A 21296-nucleotide genomic window follows, 5' to 3' on the forward strand; every position below is an offset into this window, starting at 1 on the left:
GCCTTCTGGCAGCGAGTACACCTAGCCAGTCCACTTCAGCGACCCTCGTCGATCGGATCGACGCGATCACGGTCTCTCTATCATCCTCCTCGCGAGTAACGCTCCGCTCCCGCGACCACTGCCGCGACGCTCAGGTGCCTCGGGATAACTGGCGCCTGCGTCCGCGGAACGACACCCACCTGACAGCTGCTGGGAACTGTCCCAGCCCCATTGATAACGTGCTCCGGTTGATAACGCTCATCACCATGCCCGCCGATCCATGAGACACAGTTATCTCTGCGCGAAAGTGACTACACCTCTTGAACTTTGCTCAATTTACAATAGACAGCTCGATTGGATATACCAGCAGGAGTGCGTCTGTGATATCTGTGTTGCTTCTGGACTCGATCTCGGCAAAGTGACTCGACGATGTTCACCGACGATCTTCAACAAGGAATCTTCTGTCGTTCGATCGTCTGGTAACGTGGCGGAGGGAAACGGTCGGAGGTCAATTTGATGCATCCGCCTGACCGCGACGAGGATGATGATGATGGACATGGGCATGTACGGAACCTACGGCAAGCCTGACTCATACCCGAACTACGTGTGCACGGGCCAAGGGAGTCATCATCATCACCAACCCGTGTCCGTCGGCGGACACGTGCCCGTGCCGCCATCGCCGGAGCTGGCGCCCGCTCATTACTTTCCCCAAACCGCGGTGTCCCCGTACTCCTCCTCGTCCTCCGAGAGTTTCCTCGCCGCGGAATCCGGGACACCTCCGCAAGGATTCTACTCCTCGTCGGGAGTGCTGCACGAGGATGGAAGCACGACCGCCATCATCTCCTCCGAGAACGGGCTGAGCTACACGAACCTGGACTACGCGTCCTCTTCGTCCTCTTATCCGGGCCAGCCGCAGAACGGCGCTCACGAGCAGAGCTACCATGTCCAGCAGGCCACCGGCTACAGAGACGAGCACCACCATCATCATCACCACGCGACCACGGCCACCAGCATCCACCAAAGCTCCATGGTGGCCGGCCACTCGAGGAACGAGCACGAGCTGCACCATCAGTCTTCTAGTCATCACCACCACCACCATCACCACTCCGAGCCCGACTATCAGATCGCCGGCACCACCAACTATCTCCACCAACTGCCTCCCGCGGAAGACACCATACACTATCATCCGCAGATACGGCAGAACGATTACACCGCTGGCCATCCTGCCGGGCATTACAAAGAGGAGACTCCCGACCCGGCTAATTATCACGTGCTACAGCAGCAGGGACATCCCCAGCATCCGCATCAGCACGGCCACGGACATCACCACCAGCAACACCCTCACGGCCACCATCCGCCGCAGCAGCAACAACAACAACCCCACGTACCCACCTACAAGTGGATGCAGGTCAAGAGGAACGTGCCCAAGCCCGTCGGTATGTAGATCCTCTGCGTGATGTATTCGATGCTCCCGGGCCAACCACCGTGAAATTAGCATGCCGTGGGGGCGATCCGGTAGCCGCTCGTTAACTTCTGTTTATCGCCCAGCCTATTCTAGACGGCATAGACGCGGACGTCCACCCGACCGATCCCTATCTTCCCGGGAATTAATGATCGATCAGACGTCCGGGATCCCGCGCGTGTGAACCGATCGGGACGGAGCCGGTGACGAGTTCATTTCGATCTTGAGACTGACGTTTCTTTCTCGCTGATAAGAAAGGCTTCGGATTAGATCCATTTTGTGTTGCTACGACGGTGAATCTTCCAAAGACTGCAAAGTGTATCTAGAATTGAAACAATGCAGCTTTGTGCTTTTTAAAGTAGGAATCTTTTACTTGGAAACATTGTGCTTAAGAGACAATCTTCTGTTTTGTCTTCTTTTGGTCGGAGATTATTTAATTAGAGTCTAAAAATTACGTTTAGAACGAAGTCTTGGAATATATTCGAAGAAGATTAAGAATAGATTTTAGCAGACTTTGCGTTGCTTTGGGCAGACATGGTTGCATTAGACAAACCAAAAGTTGTATCTATGATTAATCCTAAAACGTATTAGAGTTTACCAGGACTAGCAATGAATAGAAATTAAGGATATAGATACATCTATCGTTTGAAGTAGCTAGAAAAAAAATGAGAGAAAAGGATCCTTGTTTTACTCCGATTGAGATGTAATAGCAACTAGAAAATTTCGACAATGCAGAATTATATCTACGTCATCAAGTTCCAAATATCTGTAGAAACATCCTGTAACAATGTCTTAGAATTTCTTTAAACGTGTTTCGCGCGAAGTTAATTTCTGAAAGAAGAGCAACGCCAAAGCGACGTGCTTAGTTTTCCACAAACTTCTGAAGTCGACAGGCGCCGGCCAGCAATTCTCCCAATGGTAATTCGTCGCGTTTAAGTTACGCGATACGACCCAATTGTCGCTCGTTGAGGACACTTTGCTTGATCTCCACGAGCCACGGCTGCCCCAATCGAAGTTCAGCGGTTTTCACTTGGGTGGTGAATTCAATTAAGATTGACGGACAACTGAAACGCGACGAACCCGTTGGTCCGACGACCCGGTGGCTCTCGAAACGCGCACTCGTTAACAAGATTAATAAAACGTGACACGTAATTCCGGTCCACGAATTCCTCGCATGTTTTCCTGCGTATCGGGAAACGCGCGCGCGCGCGGACGCCCATCGGTAAACGTCTTCCATCGCCATCTTGTTTCTGCGCCCGATAAAATCGCGACGACGAAAATAGCTGCACTTGAAATTATTTGAACGAAAAATGGAATTCTGAACTCGAAATTAGTCAATGGATTCCAATTGGCGCGCCAGTAAACGACGCGTCGATAAAACACGATTATCGGAGTTAATCAAAACATCGTGGAATGGTTTGCGAGATGTCGGACGTTGATTCAATATCTAGTTCTATGTATGTGTGAAATCGATCGGAGATTACGAACGATTACGAATTTAGTGTGAGCGTTCATTAAGGAGGAGAACTGTGCGCGATTATTTGCGAGGATCGACGGTCTTCGTTACGATTCCAATCCAGAAATAAATGATCTCGATCGAGATTATGAATATCGATTATAGACATCGTCTGTTTATAATTTAACGCGGATGTTAGATTAGAGAAAATTCTTTCGATTTCATTCCGCGATGATTGTTCGAAAGAACAGAGCAAAGGTATGTTGATCGCTCCGGTACATGTAACTAAACTGCGAATTTTATACATTTCTACTGAAAATATGTACATCAATTTCAAATCACTTGAACGAATTTAAAAAACTTTAAAATACTGTATTACTGTCAACTCGTTCATACGATTACGAACAAAAATAAATGTCTATACAACTATACTATATTTCAATTAACGCAGGTAAATTTTATCTTGCATAACAAATCCTCAGTCTACTCGTAACACTAGAGTTGCAGGAATATCGCGTGTATTGGTTATAATTATCGCTGGTCCCCCAACTATTTGCGCAAAGAAAATTTGTTTAGATCTTGTCCGTAGTATTTGCGAACAGATCGCTAGCACGCCGCAACGATAACAGGGACAAACAAGGAACGGTAGCGAGAAAGTGCGGAAACAGGAAACGCCGAGCTTCAGATAGCGCGAGTTTCAGGTAGCGAAAGCTTGGATAAAGAGGATGGCAGGGAAAGTTTTCGAATATTTGGACACGAGATAAATCGGATATATGCGTTTACCACCGTTTATAGTTGTCCCCGGGGGCAGTTGTTTAGCTTCTATTTACGCCTATGCGACAGTCGTAAACGCGGCTGATAAGATTACGCACACGAAACCAGTGTAACGATAGATACACGGGGTTTTACGAGAATATCGTACGGGGGCGGCCATAAATCAAGCCAGCCCGCAAACGCTGGGCTCCGGCGTTGCTTATCTTTTGCCCGCGAACGACTCGATTACTTCACTCGGATGGGCATTCCGGAAATATTTCAATTTGGATCGGAGATTCCATTGGAATTCGATGGAGTACTCGCGGCTGCTCGAGCGCATTTAATCGCCCGATGCGATCGCATTTAGCGCCGCTCACGCGCATTTATCTTTTGACAATTGAACTTGGCCACGATCGACGTTCCGACGTGCAGGAGATCTTGAATCTCGTGCAATTTATGTAACTGTTTAGGCGTTTCTGCATGAAGAATTGCAGTTGATAAAAATCGGACAAGCTTTCAAAGAAAAGTACAAATGATAGAGATCTACTACTTCGTTATTGTTCATTTACCAGTTCTACTACTCGTGTATGTTAAACTTCGCTAGGCTAAAGTTCAAGTTCATGTTCAAATATTCTTATATACATCGTTTATTTTTTAATCTTTAATAATGCTAATACTGTTGATAAAACGTATATTAATCTAGGAAAAACACAGGAACTTCAAAAAATTTGATGACTAAATTCTAATTGTCAATTTACTATTTTTATTTACTTGGGTACATAAAACTTGACTATGATAGAGCTGAGGCGTTTGTTTAAATATTCTTATACCTCTTAATTTCGTATATTTTAATAGTTAAATATATCTTTCATGATCTCTGAAAAAATTATTAAATTGTCAGAATGTGAATGCCAGGTTCAAATTTGATTTAGTTGAGATAGAGAGAATTCCATATTTTTGTAGTGGAAGATTGGAACGTGTCAGACCAAAAACTGGAACTATAACGAAGAAATATCGAGTTCGCTTAGAGGGGAGCTCCCTTGGTAATAAAATAAGGAAGTTAATTGTCTCGAAGGTTTCGCACGCTACACTATACCGGAGGCAACGCTTTGATTATCTGGACAACCCCGTTTCGCCGGTGAAATAGAACACGGAAAGGGAGAAATGATACTACAAGTATTTAATTGTGAAAAACTACGCTATCTGGAATATCTAGCAGCGGAGACTTGACGACAAAGTGAATTTTCGGATAGGACTTTTCGCTTTATCAAGAAATCTCTGCGCATTATATTTGAAACACGACCAAAAGCCTTTCTCGTTATATTTGCGACGTCTTTGAGTCATGCTAATAATTGTGTATACCCGTAAACGGCAAACAAATGTTTCTTTCCTCGTCGCCAATATCATTGCAAACGCGATTAAAATTCCAGAAGCATGAACACATCAACGGTATCATTGATTTCTCCATGGTAAAAAGGTATGTATCGCGAATAGTAGATGCAAATTTAACCGAGTAGAACGTGTCATGCTAGGAAATATTTTCTCCGATGGCAATTTGATCGTGAGCAACGTTCGACAAGCTGTACAAGTCGTTTCGGATTTGTTGCTGCATATTTCATCGGTCGGTTTATGAAAAATATCCCGGCAACATAGAAAAGGAATCCGCAACGATTGCGAAATCGCTTGGAGAATTTTATTAGGCAAGTCGAATGTGATTCTGTACGTCGGAAATTCCAATATGGCGCACGGTGTCGCGAAGGTCGGCGACATAAATTTTATTGACCGCCGAGAATTAAATGGAGGGCCTTGAGCCGTAAGAATTCAGACTAATTAGCGACGGTATCTCGCAGAGGGTTTCCGAACAATTTTTCGGATTTTTACGACTAAAGGTCGTCACAGTGTTTACAAATACGAAGATCGGCTCGCGAAAAAGGAATATTGGCACGTTCGTACAGAATTTATCGCGAGCCGATCGGAATCAATGGTAGTTGCGAAGATATTGGTAAGCCCCGATAAGATTCGAGCTTAGGAACGAAATTTCTGCACGCGAGTTATCAGATTATTTCGGGAGATTGTACTGATAGCCGATAACGCGCCTTTGAGCTTCAATTGAAACGCGATGGACTCGAAACTTCTGCGACCGATCCCGGATCGAACACATTCCACGTTAAAAATCCAACACGCTTCGACCATCTAATCTCTAATAAAATCCTGCATGATTAGAGCGGCGAAACAAATTCAAAGTCAACGAAAACATTAACCTCGTTAATCTCTAAAAATCTAATATAAACGAGGAACCCGATCGCCAATAAAGATCCGCATCGTTTGTGCCTGCTTGGCTCGCTGAGAATCGTTCGTGGAGATAAATAATTGTCGAAGGGAACGCTAACTGTTAGTGACAAGATAGAAACGTCGTTAGATTAGAAACCATTTAGCAAAAGCGACGATTAGACGAATGAAAAATTCCCTGGACGTGTCAGCTCGAAATTACCTACTCGCGGTTGGCGATCGACGCCGATTAGCATACACGTATGTAGTCGCTCGCGAGCACGGTCAACAAAGTATAAAAAAGAAAAAAACAGTTCAAATCCGATCGGTCGGAAGAGGAACGTATGTACGATCGCGATCGAGTCCAGTTGTCGAACCGTCGAAAAAACCTCATGAATAATCAAGAGGACGCGACGCCCAGTATCGCGTCGATGCCGATCGAAATCCGTTAATTTAGATGCGATTTCCGCGGTCGAGCCAGTCATCAGGAACATAAAGGCATTTTCCACGCGACCGTCCCACCGACAGAAACGTTACACCAGCTTAACGATCGTTTTACATAAAACGTGAATGCTGTCCGGGCAGATTTTTCAATGATTAATTCATACACGATGGACGCGATACGTTATCCGGGCACAGGTGAGCAGATATCATTTATTATTCATTTGTAAATCCACGGGTCGATGGAAATGGACGTTCCGGGAATTACGTTAATTTTCTGGAAACGTTGTAATGCATTCCACGCACAGATTCATTCTGATTACTAGATTTTTCATTCGACAGCGCCGTCGCTGTCAATTTTGGCTCTTCGGTCATCACGATAGTTGCTGGTGATCATTAATACCTCGTTTATAGGTTCGCAACGATTGCGAGCCAAATTTTATAGAAAATTGATTCGCTAGTTAACGGAAATAATAATTGGAGAAACTAGACTGAGGAAAATGATGTAACATTGAATTAAACATTGACTTAATCTTTCAAATCGTCCAATAAGTTACAAGATTTGAGTCGCAAGATTTAACCCTTCGCGAACGAAGAATCTAGTAACAGGAAAAACGAACATGGTGTTCTGACCATTCTTTATGCGCATAACCAAATTATATATAAAAACGTATTCAACGTTAATTTTTATTGAAAGTGGAATCGTCAATAGACAGTGCGTGTTTCTAAATAAAATAAATATTCTCGAAAAAGGATAAAAATAATTGAACAGCATTGTTAACCTTTGTTCTCCGCATTTACTCCGTTGTATTCGAGACTTTTGGTATATCGATGCATAAAATCCGCAGTCCAGTCAGCAGATTTCATCCCTTGCTACCAAGTAACGTCGTCGAAACATTGCTTTAGCGGGAAATGAAGAATTTCAATTACGGGTTTCGTGTGTTCGGAATTCGCGACATTTTCTGCACGCGAATAAGAGAAAAAAAAAAGAACACGGATGTCGCGGAGGATTGCGGGAAGGGGTTGATCGGCGTCGGCGGTACAGTTCCGTTCGCATGTCTCGATGTAATAAGCGTCACACTCCGTTACGTCTCGACTGGTGTTATTAATTTGATTATAATGAGCTATTAAGTGAAACGCTGGTAATCCTGACAAGCTCCATTCAACGGGCTAGGCTTTCGAGCCACTCTCGGAACCCGGCGATTGCCTCGAGCCCCGTCGCTGTTAGGCAAATTACCACCGAGAGAGCCAAGGGGGGGGAACACTCTTCTCACTTTCAGGCTGCCACTGGATACTTTCGTTCTCGAATATAGCCGCGTGGGCAACTTAGCCGTTGACACCTTCGTTTTAACCCTCGGGACCGATTCTGTTCCACGTTCGCCAATTTTTAGAACCCCTGTGCTCACGATATTTGGACGTTTCCGTTAAGTAAGTAGTAAAAACTTAATGTTTTTTTTTTGAAAACGTTTATTTAATCAAAATACGATGCAGTTGCTTTGATACAATTTTTCCATTGAATTCTTGATATATAAATGTCATTTTTAAGGAGTTTCTAGACTTTTGAATGACTGAAATCGGCTTGTAGAAATATTACAGGAAAATCTGTAGAATGCATACTCACGCAGAACTTAAAATAAATGAAGAATGATAAATGAGATTAATGTAAAAACTAACTATGTAATCTAAGCAAATAATTCATGTTCTAATCGCTAAACTTACCGAACTTTAAAAGCAATTAACACGTATTATTTTATAACGCCGCGGGAAGTATTTATTTAGACATTTCGTCATCTTTATTATAATATATGCTTTAAAAGAGTCTTTATAATTTCATAATCATTGATATAATCACTAATTAATAATGTTAAAATGTTAATGTTACTCGTTACTCTAATCTGAACTAGAAGTGTCACGTCTAATGCGAACCATAGGAATCGTTACAAAATCGCCATGAATTCAGTGACGTCAAGAAGAGAGAGATAGAAGGAGAGAGGGAGAGGAAGAGAGAGGAGAGCTGCGCAGTGGGATTGAATCGAAATAACAAGATGGGCGGGGCGGCGGAGAGGGTCGATTTCGGTAGATTTTGGTTGGTTACGTTTTTTGGTTGGCTGGGATCTCACAATAGCCGTTGCTTTTTCCCTTGGTGCCTCCATAATGTGTTCCATGGGGTCCAGCGATAGAAAGAGAGAGAGAGAGAGAGAGAGCGGAGGGTCTCTATGGGGACGGCCGGACCACCCTTCCCGGGAGAGCCGGAGAAAGAGAGGAGACGGGAGAAAGAGAAAGAAAGAGAGAGAAAATAGGGGCGGGTTGGGGTGAAAGAGGGGTGCGTAGTCGCGACGCTGTCAGCCCTCCCGATTTATCATACCAGACTCGATTTCTTCTCTATATAATCAATAGCGGGATTGCCGATACAACGGCAGGAAAAAAAGGGCGGAACAAACAAGCAACCCTTACCGGGCCTTACCACGGCGCAATAGTAATTCCAGGCATTCAGTTAGGCTCCACGGTAAAAACGCCCTCTTGTCGCTTCGGAAATCTGTATACACCTTTTTTTATCACTTCGCCGACGAAAAAGCGAAGTAATTGGAAAAATGACCTTGCTGGGTTGATCGATGAGAGATTAGCCCCTTTATTTAGGCATTGTACTTCTCGAGGGCTTGGTGACCCGCAAGTATCTCTCCTCAATATAAATATTGGTGAACATTCTACAGTATCCTTGATCATTCAATTTTATTTACGAAGGGAAGAACGCCGACCCCCTGCTGTTTGTCATTTTTCGCTTGGAATCATTTTAATTAACACTTTGTCATGAAAAAGAAATGACATTTTTCCCTTTCATTATCCGTATTCTGATGTTGAAGTAAGTATTCTTGCGAAAGAAATCTTAGTGCAAGGGGTTGATCAGGAATGAGTTGGTATTAAGATTAATACTTTTCAACCATTACTAACACCATTTTTATATCATCTTTGTTGGATCTGTGAAACTACTCGTTTAATCATCGTTCAATTAATAAAACCGAAAGTAAAAAATTAAATTTTACTATAGGCAATATCAGTTTAATTCTTTAACATTCTAATAACCCTAGTGACATTCAGTTTGCTCAATACATTGCAGTAACAGTGAATTTCTAAAGCCAGTTAAAAATTAGTGTCAGACATGTACGATCGACGTGGCATTAGACGAACGTCGGAAAACGCTGGAACACGACTAGCAAAGCATTTTCGTTCGATGTCATGAACGGCATTAACATCTTCAGCGGCGACGCATTCGTAAAACATCGCCGGGAACCATCGGAATCGCGTCTAAGACGCTCGTTAAACTTGATTTACAGCAACGGCCGCCGTCAAGATACAGTCACAATCCAGTCAAACATCATTCAACGCTCGTGAAATTGATTAACAACGTCTCCATACATTCAATAAACGGTCGGGGCCGGTAATAAAGTCCGTTTAGCGTAAATTAAGGCGCACGCGAACGCGAACGCGTATACGAGACCAGTTATGACGAATTATGCCAGGGCACCGAGGGTCCCCCGGCGGCCGTGTTTGCGCCGTTTCGCCGGTTTTACGGCATATTTCGCGTTACTTATGAATAGAGCAACCGGCCGTCCTGATTGCACACTCTCCGCGGCCACGTCGGCGAACGTCTCGTTTCGTTTCGTTTTATATTCGGCCGTGTAAAGCCGCTTTACGACGTCGCGTCACGTAGCCGCGACGGCGAACTGGCCAATCGACCACGTCAATTCCGACGTTTCTTTCCGCGGTTCTATTCCGTGAGATCGGAATTCGTCGAACGATCATCATCGAAACCAGTTTGGAACCATATCTTCCGCCCTTAAAATTTTGTTTGACGCGGTGGTCGACGCTTTTTAAAGCAGAATAACTTTTTGGAGATTCCTCCAGTAACTTGAATTTTTCTGTGACGTCAAGAGGGTCAGTTTAGAAGGCAAGTGTAAAGGAACATTTTTTTGTATACATTTTAAAAATGACAGAAGATCAAGCAATCCCCAGATCAAATTAGAAATTAGTGGGAAAATCCTACAGTAGGGTGCACAATTTATGTGAACCTCCCAAGTGTCAGAACTGGGTTCTTTGAGCCACAATTAGTTAAAAAAAAGCTCAACGAACACAATCTAATTGACTGGGTTGTCTTCAGTTAATTATTGCAGTCATTTGATTAGATTGGAAGATGCTTGTATCCTGGAGAAATTGTATTGTACTCTGAAGGAGACATTAAGCTGAACGAAGTGCAAGAAAATGGTGAACTGTTTAGAAAAAGTGGATTATAAATTGAACAAAGTAAGGGAAATGTGATGAAGATAAAATAAGAAAGTTGTACATACATGAATAATGATAGACAGAGTTCATATTTGAAAATTGTTAACCCCTTGGCCCTCAGACTGGAATTAACAATAAAATATATTTAAAAAACCATAAATAACCGTCGGTTAAAGGCGGCAGTGATGGGAAAGTGCCGAAACTGGAAAGATCGATTTCCCAAAGCAGGAATTCGCGTAGGAGGGTAATCAGGGTGGCAAAGATTCCACGAGGGGGAATCGCGCAAGCCCGACCGGAGGCCTAGAATCTAGAAAGAGGCAGGCAAAAAGCGTAGTGAAAATGAGCGTGAGGCGCAGAGCCTGAAAAAGAAGAATCGAGGAGTGAAAATAAAGCGAGCGAAGGAGCGCGAGGAAGAGGTAGGTCGGTCGGTTTTGCGAGCGTAGGTTGAACGGAGCAACTGACCAGCCAAGCCGTCAGGCAGGCAGGCAGGCAGGCAAAGCAAGGAAAGGCAAGGAAAGGCAAGGCGAGGCGAGGCGAGGCGAGGCGAGGCGAGGCGAGGCGAGGCAAGGCAAAGCAAGGCAAAGGCAGGCCGAGCTGGACGAGCAGCGTGTTGCGGCTCGGGCTAGGGCCGTCGGCGGACGCGTGAGTGAGTGGCCGATATCTCGCGAGGGGATCAGAGGATCGTTCGCGTGTTTCCACCCGGGCTGCCACCCGCCGAACCCGGCGAACCCCGGATCCCGCAACTCCCGCAACAACCCTAAGTAACTGACTCTCCCCTGGCTAGTTGCTCTGCCCCCTCGCTGCGGGCTCGCCGGCTACTAGCCGTTCGCTTTACTCGCTAGCCAGCGCGCGACCTGCAACCCCCGGTCCACCCCCAACCGCTCCGACAATCACCGACCCTGTCCACGTGTCTCGCTCACGGTGATTTTCATTTCCGCGGCACTCCAGCCGACGATATATCGCCTCGCGGAAAAAAGCCGATACTGGTCGTCGCCCGACGCACGCCAATTTCACCGAAAACGGGGCTGAAAGTGTCCTCGTCGAACCATCCCTCGCATAGGATTTCGACGAAACTCGGTGGACGTGCTTCCCGGCCAAGAACTCGTCACTCAAACTCGAGGATCTTCCTTTGCATCTTTGCAATTGCTTTCCGACTACTTGTTCGTTTCTTTGACGATTTTCTTTTAAATTGTTTTAGTCTAAAGGTTTATGGATCCTTTAGCCGATCCATGATTAGTAACAAATAAATTGATTGGACCTCAACAGAATTCGTTCCGCACGATTTTCTGAATCCTTTAATGAACAACTAAGTAAGTAATCGCTGAATTGGTCGATTGAATGATTTCTGCACAATTTCATAGATCTTTTAACGGCTGAAGCTTGACCAATCCATGGTTGATTCTTAACTGACGAATTTACCGAATCCTGCCTCGAAGACTTGGTCAACTGCGTCTAATATTTGCATTATGTCATAACTACGCATATTCCATGGTACCCATCTTGCCTCGTTCCACGTGCAATGTTTGCACAATGCTCGAGCGGTTTTGGCATTGACATTTAGCACTGTTTGTGCCACAAATAGGTTATACTCCCGCGATCCAGGGGTCTACGTACTTCTGCGAAGGCAGCGGACCCGTCGGATTGACCCGCTAAAAATAAAAGGAGCGCAGGTGAACGTAGCAAATACGGCGGTCGGTTCGAGGCCAATAAAAATGAAATTCTTAATACGCCAAATCGACTGACCTCGGGGCCATAAATAAAGTTGACTGCACGCAATCGTTCGGCACGTACGTTTATCATAGCTGGAAATTCAAATTTCAGCCTCACCCGGGGAGACCAATTCTCTAGCGGAAGGGACAAAAAAGTGAAATCGGAACGAAGGTTACGCGATTACGGCGCGCATACGTTATCGACGAGGCTTTTTACGCTTGGATACCGTGATTTTCCGTGGGAGTTTTTCCCTTCTGCGAAATCTTTCTTGCGAGACGGGGGGGGGGATGGAATTGATGAAAAAAAAGAAGGGGAGAAATCGCCGAGCGAATTCACGAGAAGGACGGTTATCGACAAGCCGAATGCAAAGCGTGCTATGCCTAATTTCAGCGGGAAACGCTTCTAGTGCTGCCCCGGCACGCACGCTGCCTTTTACACGTTCTCGAGCACTGACTCCGTGGATCCCTGCTGGTCTGCACGCAGCCCAGCGATGTACAATGTTGGTTTTTCATTGAATTTACAAGAGAGAGAGATAGACAGGAACAATGTATGCGAAATGTCAGACATTGGGACGAGAATTTGGTCGATCAATTTTCTATTATTGTTCACGACGAACCAGATTGGAATCTGGTTTGTCAAAGCCTGACACTGACTCAGGGTATTAGTTATCTCGCGGCCGAAATCTACATAGTTATTGTCGCGCCCTAACAGGGGTGGCACAGAAAGAAATTGGGCCAATAATTCGTGCCCAATATTTCACGCATGGCTTTTCTTTCCTCAACGATCGCGATACCAGCTCGAGCGAATTTTTTAAGACTCGACATATAAATTCGGAGGCTCGACGAATTGGCTATTCTTATCGAATGCCAGAGATTTCAGGAATCGTCCTCGGACGTAAGTTCAGACCAATTCTTTTATTTTGTTTGTTTTTGAATAAAAGGATTTTAATACGTATTAATCGAGAAACATAAAGTTAATTACGCCCGAAAACAGACTAAAGACACGGCAATTGGTCGTCATCCGACGACAGAAAACAGGGCATTACAACCATCCTTTAATAATCCTTCGAAGCGCCAATCAACCGGACATGTTCCTCGAAAGACGTATTAACGCGTCCATGCAGGTGCAGTCCGACTAATTAGTCGCAGCCCTTATTCCCAGCAACGGAAGCGAGCGAACGGCCTATTAGCGCATCCGCGACGCCGAAACTGTATTTCAAAAGACGTTCGCTTTCTCAAGCACGGCGAAAATCGTGTTCACTCGTGGCGAAACAGGTTCGATTCTCGTTCGTTAGGTGTATCGCAATTTACCGGCGGACGGGGAGCGTTTCCGCGAGGAACGAGCGCGTACTAGCCGGCGAAACTTTATTACGACGAACGTAAGTAACAGTAAAACACGATAGCGCTATTGATGCCGTTCGAGTAACAATAACGGTTTTACGAGGCTCGTTAAACGTCCCGATATTCCTTATTACCGTTCACCGGGGGCTTGTTAGCCCGTGGAAAACGCTTCCGCTCGCGCTCCGCTCGTACGTTTAATCATTTGAATATCGTCCGCGCGTGCTACGGCCGTCGCGGATTCCTGGACCCGCGAATCGCTTCCCGGACCGCGGCAAAAATCGCCAGCCCCGACTGTTTATAGGGTCGTTATCGTTCACGGTAGGCGTCAGAGGGTAGAGAAATTGTCGATGATTAAAGCCGATAAATCGACGACATTATTACCCCCGGCCGGGCATAAACAACCCAGGCCTGTACTTTAGGCTTACTTTGTAGACGCGACAAGCTTCCCACTGAGATCGTTTTGTGCATATTGTTTCGTCAAACTTTTCGTCGAGCTTTACTGCTTCCGATGCTAAACGGTGCTTTAAATCAACCGTTGATTCGATCAAGGAAAGTCGGTTCTACGCGAAGTTAGGAGCATTTTGATGCCTGGTTCTCTTATTCAATTTTGATAACTGGGAAATTCTAGTCTAGAAATTCTGAATCACTCTGGCATGTCCCAGGAACTAAGCAATTCTTGCGTGTTTATGAATTATGATCTATAGAATTCTGTCAAGGATATTCTGAACAGTTGTCCGAACCGTGACTCTCACCCCGCACAGTTTTAATAAAATACGATTCTTGAGGGTTCCCTCTTATTGCTACGATAAAAAGCCCGTGATCCACGCTTAGGACTCAAATATTTAACGACGAGAAGGAGCTAGATCGGTCAGCGTTGTAGCGTGTAATCGGATGTGGAAATCAGATACCTTCAAATACAGCTGGATCCTGCACGGCCGACATTTTTTTCCGCTAGGGAAGGTGTCCTGGCGAGGTAGCCATGCATCTTTTCTCGATGCGATGACAGCATTAGCATCGCGAAGGTGTACTGGTATAATGAAACGTCGCCATAAACTTTCTGATAATATTTTTTACGAATTATACTTATTTGATCAGTTTAAAGCCTAGCACTTTCGAAGACGTAATTTTAAATGAAACGAGACTAGGAGGTTTACTACTGTGAAAGAAATAAGAAAGACGGAAATGACCATTTTCAGTAGCATGTATAATTAGAAGCTGAATGAAAATGGTACCCCTATCGGCGACCTTTTCCCGGTAACATTATACCGAAGGACTTCCTTGCTGCCCCCGCAAACACATTCAACCCCCTCTCCTTACGTCATCTGCGCAGTCGCCCCCTGGCTTTTAGCCTTTGAATAATATTTGAATTGCGTAATGCTCGTCTAAAAGGGGGTCGTTAGCGCATAAGGGGCAGATGATCCCGTGTGATCAACGGATTAGTTTCTCTCGAGCGTGCGATTTTATCGAGGAAGTCAAGAAGCCGCTATCGAACCGCCAGTGCACCTAATCGGACTGCAATCTCTCAAAAACTTCCAATACATTCCTCAGACTTTTTGTTCAACATTACGAAAAGAGCGAGAATAATTTTAAGAAGTAACGACAATATTATAAGAGACACGAGCTAAAAGAATCACTCTCTATCAATAGATAATTGTTCCTTCGTTGTCTTTCTTCACCTATTTGCAAGAAAAATTTCCAAGGGAAGCTCCGTAGAAATCGAAGAGATTTCCTTGAGAGAGATTCATAGAACCAGAACAAATTCTCTAGGAAAATCTCCTCTAAGCCGATTCTCCAGCGTGGCTCAGTGCCGGTATTTTTGAGCGAGCGCATAAATTAGAGCTCTGCGTTTAATAAGCGCGTCCCGCGAGAACCGGATCGAGAGCAGGAACTCTATCTCTTCGCCAGGCGAGCCTTAATGTTTTCATACGCCTCGATCTCGATTCATCTTTCCTCTTCTGTTTTCGACCCTCCTCCGATTCCATCTCGCCGCTCGTTTTCTTCCTCGACAGATCCTCGCTCGAGACGCGATCCTCGTCGTCGTCGTCGTCGAGGAACGAGAGGAATACAGAGGAAGATGTTCGTGCGGTTGCGACTTCAGAAAAATCTAGAAAACGAAGCAACAAATTGCTTCTGGTAGAACCTGTAATCTCCACGCGGAATACATTGTGGACAGCATGAGTTGCGATCGCGGGTATCGGGGGCCGTTCGCTGCAGCTCTGGCCGACGAAAAGGGAATGAATTTTTACGACTAGGGGCTGAGAAAAGAATTTTTGCAACGATAGTTGGAAAAATGGTGACCGACGTCTCGGATTCTCTCCCCTAATTTTACCAAGAAATTCAGCCAGCCAAGTATGATTCGAAGAACCATTTCAGTATCTGTTTAGGGATATATCGTAGAAGCTCTGAAATCGTCGAAGTGACTACTCTCGCTATTATCCGCTGGCGTTATCTACTTTTTCCCTCTGTTTCCAATTTCCTTTTTCCTCCGCTCGTTCTCGCCGGCAGGCGCCGCGTAAAATAATAATATTAAGCCAGGTGAGATTTAATCAGGGCTCTTTGAACGAGCCCGGTCTGGCATGCATGCTTCGAAGCCCAGGTTAGGTGTTAGCTGTGTTAACGCGGGCATACGTACGCCCACACGGTTCCGTACACCCTCTCGTTTGCAACCACCGGCGCGCGACAATGTGTGCGAGAATTACATTCATGTTTGGCGGTGAGCTTAAGTGCACTTGGTCGATTCGCGTTGAGCCAGGCGACTCGGGACATATTTCGCTTTTAATTACTTTTTCGGTGGACGCCGATAATGTCGGCTGACCGACCAGACGTTCCGTCGCGACGGTTTCAAACAACGCGACACGCTGTTACAATGTCCTTAAAGAAATTCGCTAGCGACGGGAAACCGATCAGAATCGCATGTTTCGAGGTATAATTTTCGATTGGCGGAGCAGACGCAGTCTAGAACAATACTGATTTTGATTTTTCTGGTCCATGGAAGAATAGAGATCATTATGGGTTTTCTAATTTAACTGGTAATGGTAGCAAAGTTGTCGAAGAAATTGATCGGTTTCCCAAGTTCTCCGGGTTTCGACCTGCGAAAAATAATAAACATCTTCAATGACCCCCTTAATTCCACGCTATCACGGTCTTTAACCCTTCCTAATCTGTCTATTCCTTATTCTGTCGCCTCTTGCCCTCTCCCGCGACGCGTCGTCCTGTTCTCATTTGCTTCCAGGACAAATAATTTCCGGCCTCCAGGACTTTCACTCCGTCTCCGTGCAGACTCGTGTTCGCGATCGAACCTCTTATCGTCGCATCGAGATAAGATTGTCGTTCAAAGAAATTATCTTGGCCGCTTTCTTTGTCGGGAACGTGCAGGTTTTAAAAAAGCAATCTCCGCGCGAAAACAAAAAAATATACATTAACATCGCCCCGAGAACAGTTCATTGTTCGGCCGCGATCAATATCGACGTATCAGATAATTCAAGAGTATCATTCTTTTCTTGTTACGCGATCTTTAAATTTAACTCTAAAGAGATTACTCTTTCTTCGGCTTCTATACAGATCTTTTTTTTCCGTATAATCGTCAGATCACGGATCACTCGGGTTTTGCGTATTAAAATTAAGCATAGCAAACATATTGACTGAAGAAAGTAGAACAATTTCTAGATGACGTCCATTCGTTCTAATCAATGCCGTCAACTTATACTTTTTCAGTCTAATAATTGTAAACGTCTAATTTCCCAAGCTCAATGTGCAAAGCAATTGTGCCGGTTCAGAAAATGCGTCGCTCAAGCGAACAGCACAGTCGGCTAGACGACGCAAGCAATTTTAATTACTGTTATGAATATTCTTCAAGGAGGAAACTCCAATTACGGCACAACCGTTGCACCGTTTAATCGAAAGTGATTCGCCGATTCCGCTCGGGTAAGCGTTTCCCCGATCGACCGCCGTTCGAGATTTGTCTTTTCAGAAATGGAATCGGACGTGGCTGATTATATCGCGAGCGAGCTGTACACGACGTGCACGGCGCGAAGTTTTATCGATTATTCAGTGGCAAGACAGTAATACGGATTACACGACTTCTACATCTAGTTTGTAAATTGCAGAACCGTTTTTAGCTGAAGAAGAAGGTGCTTTCATTCCCAATGCGGAAATTTCGTTAACATTATTCTCGATACTGGCACAAATTCCGGCAACACACGACTCGATCATTGCAAAAGTTCTGGCTCGGCTTTCGAAATCCTTGATAAATCCAATTTTTTTCGCATCCTATTCCAACGGAAACATTTCCCGTAGAACTTCGCTGGTGAAATCCAACTATACCATAGAAAATCAGTCTGCGCGGGTTCTGTCCTCCTGTTAAGGCGCTAAATTGATGAATGAGTCGCGAAAACGAGAAACATTTCACCGTATCACGCCGGCCGCAGCTAATAGAACTTGTCCAACTTGATTATTCCAGCTCGAAGATGTGCGGGCTTAATGGCCGCCGGACCAAGTTCCGGACCCGTTGTTTAAGTGACTGATGTTTCTGGATAATTCGGAAAAATCCGACGCTGTAACATCCCACTTTTTTTTCTATCCTTTTTGGCAAAGAGCTGGTCGATGCGACCGATTGTAATACGAAGAAAAATGATCTACCCTGCGAGACGATACAGGCAAACATCGGTGAAAAAGAAGATGTGGCTCTAAGGCGGTGGCTCGACGGTTTCATTCACCCTCCGCCATTAAGCAAATTGACTTCCACATACCGGAGGACTAAATAACAATCTAATTTCCATAATGCGTAAACGACGTCACTTTTTTTCCAGACGAACGCATCGCTCTCGTTCTCCCTCGCTTTATTGCACTGTCATCAACTTCACATGATGTCGCGTACTCGTTGACACCGACAAGATGTTTAACTATCTCGTAGCATTTGTCTCGAAACAGCAAATTTTAGCAGTAGAAATCGGAGACTATGAATTTACGATTGATCGGTTTTATTTTGGGCAGCGTCCATTTTGGTAGCAAAGGTCAAAATGCGCTCCGTGCAATTAGACCGGCACCGAATTAGGCAAAATGTGCAGAGTGACCAACGCGGAAGATCGATAAGTAAAACGACGCAACTGGCCTTGACATTCGGCAACAGCTGATGCAATTTGATCCAGATTTAGGGCTCAACCCTATCGGTCTTGGACAGGTTCGCTCCTCCGAGCACTGACCAGCTGTGTTGGACAATAAACGGCTGCGGGCCAAAGGATTAAACTTCGTCCTGATTCGACAGATATTGCCTTTAACCTCCGCTATGGGCACGTCGAACACGTACCACGAGAATTAACGGAAGAACCGAGGATCGCAGGCAAGAGGGGACGAACGTGTGTCCCTTGGACGATTGAACTGGTCGTCCTTCGAAGCTCTAATTGGAGGATTTCGCTATGTGACGAGAAAATTAACAGATGCTCTGCAATTAACCTGTGTGCAACCATGAATCGTCCTTATGAATTACAGGAAACGATACAGAACATCCCTAAACATTTTCTTACATGTTCCACAGTTATGCTAATGCCGTGCCATAATCATAGTAATCGTAACAGCGATGTTTTCCATAATAGCAAGATCTTTACGTGTTTATGGCGTATGCAAGTTTTTCACAGAAATGGAAAAATCCGTTAAACAAAATTCTGCAGTAGTAGTGATAACAAATTGCTGACCGCATCAGTTGCTCATAATTACGCGCTACTTGGGTTACTAAAAAAGAGTTTGATACGGGAAATCCTCAGATCAGTTGTTTATACAGTCAGAATTAACGAGCAGATATTATAAATAATTTAGCATTAAAAATCTGTTGATAACAATTAGTTGAGTACGCGTATTCTCCTTAATTGCATGATAGCTGTTTCAGTTAGCGAGGAAATCTGTAATGCGGAAATTTAATTGATTAATTAATTATCTATGTAATGGAATTAACGGGCCAATTTTAATTTGTTGCAGCGGCAAAACCGAATCCAGGTTTGGCGGACTTCGGTGGCAGCACGATCGGGACCGGAAGTACATCCACCTACAGCAGCCCAACAAACGGTCCGGTGAACTGCCTTACCGGCGGCCCTTTAGCTGGTATAGCAGGCGGTTTCAATAACACCGGTCGGACCAATTTCACGAACAAGCAGCTCACGGAGCTCGAGAAAGAGTTCCACTTCAACAAGTACCTGACCAGAGCAAGACGCATCGAAATCGCGTCCGCGCTGCAGCTGAATGAAACGCAAGTGAAGATTTGGTTTCAGAACAGGCGGATGAAGCAGAAGAAGAGAATGAAGGAGGGTCTGATACCGACCGAGAGCTCAACGGTGGCGCAACTGGGCGGGGCAAGGAGTAACAGCAACTCGCCAACAAGTTCTTCGAGTCATGAAACTGGTGGTCTCGGTTTGTCGAGCTTCACCAGCGACAATAGTCGCGAATCACCGCCGACTTCGTCGAAAGATTGACGCGTTCCTTGCTGCAGCAACGAACGAATTTTTGGCCTAAGATTCCACGACGATTGGTGAACCGAAAGAAACACGAGAAACTGCTTTCAAGTCTCCCTGCGTCTTGGATGGCGCTACCAACCGGACCCTTAGCTGCTGCAGCAAAATATTCGAAACGACGGAACGCATGGAGGAACAATGAGACGAGGAACAATGAGAATTATCAAAATTAATCGACTGTAGAATAGAGAACTCGAGGGCGTATATACCGATTGTACGAATTATTTATTTTTATTCCCCAATTTTGAATTCGTGTATGCCGCGACGGCAATATTGATAGAGTCGATCCGCAAGGTTACCATATACCTCAGTTTGTGTAAATGGTATAATGATATTTATATATGTAATTAGAAATACCAATGATTACACGCAGTATATCCTGTAAAAATAAACTGTGAAAATGCAACTTTGGACGCCGATCAGCGGCGTCCTGAGGTTACCCTTCTTTTTGGCGAGGACAATTATTGTTTGATGTTATCATCCTCGGTTTTTCTACGCGAAATCATTTGAATGATTAATCCGACACTTCCTGTGAACCGCATGTTAGTGTGATAGTGTTAACTAAGAATAACGGACCTTCGTAAATTTGGTGTTCATCATAATAAATTATAACTACTGTGTAATGATGGCATGATAACAGTAGTTGTGCTCCCAATTTGAATATCTTCTGTATGTATATGTACATAAAGTCTAACACAAATCTTACGTCAACGACAATGTATATCGTGCATTATACAGTAATTAACAATTAAAAATAAGCGAAAGCTGAAGAACGTTCTAAATTTTTATAGATAGTCATTTATAAAACAGAAAAAGAAATTGAATGCTGTATAGTGAAGTTGCGTTTGAATGCTAAGATTCGTGTTGATTCTATTTAACTTAACGCGACCACTCGAAAATTTACAAATTAATATAATCATATAGTTCTATGGATTATATTTTGATCCATTAAAGAATCCTGTACCTAAATAAATTCAATTACGATAAATTGTGATTAAACTGTAGTTTTACGTAGACTTCTGTAGAAAGAATAAAGTATTATTATATTACCGTATGATACGCACACCTAATCCCCGCCGAAATTTAAATAAAAGAAACTTGACCGAAGT

General features: G+C 44.5%; 1 protein-coding gene across 1 annotated transcript; it reads left to right on the forward strand.

Moving 5' to 3' along the window:
* The first annotated feature begins 204 nt into the window (after window positions 1–204).
* On the forward strand, window positions 205–21258 carry LOC144477110 (uncharacterized). The gene is made up of 2 exons (XM_078194574.1): window positions 205–1415; window positions 19658–21258. Exons 1-2 carry the CDS (start codon window positions 521–523, stop codon window positions 20146–20148), a joined length of 1386 nt encoding a protein of 461 aa, XP_078050700.1. The 5' UTR covers window positions 205–520; the 3' UTR covers window positions 20149–21258.
* The last annotated feature ends 38 nt before the right edge of the window (window positions 21259–21296 follow it).

This window comes from Augochlora pura, chromosome 11 (genome assembly GCF_028453695.1).
Source record: "Augochlora pura isolate Apur16 chromosome 11, APUR_v2.2.1, whole genome shotgun sequence".
NCBI lineage: Eukaryota > Metazoa > Arthropoda > Insecta > Hymenoptera > Halictidae > Augochlora > Augochlora pura.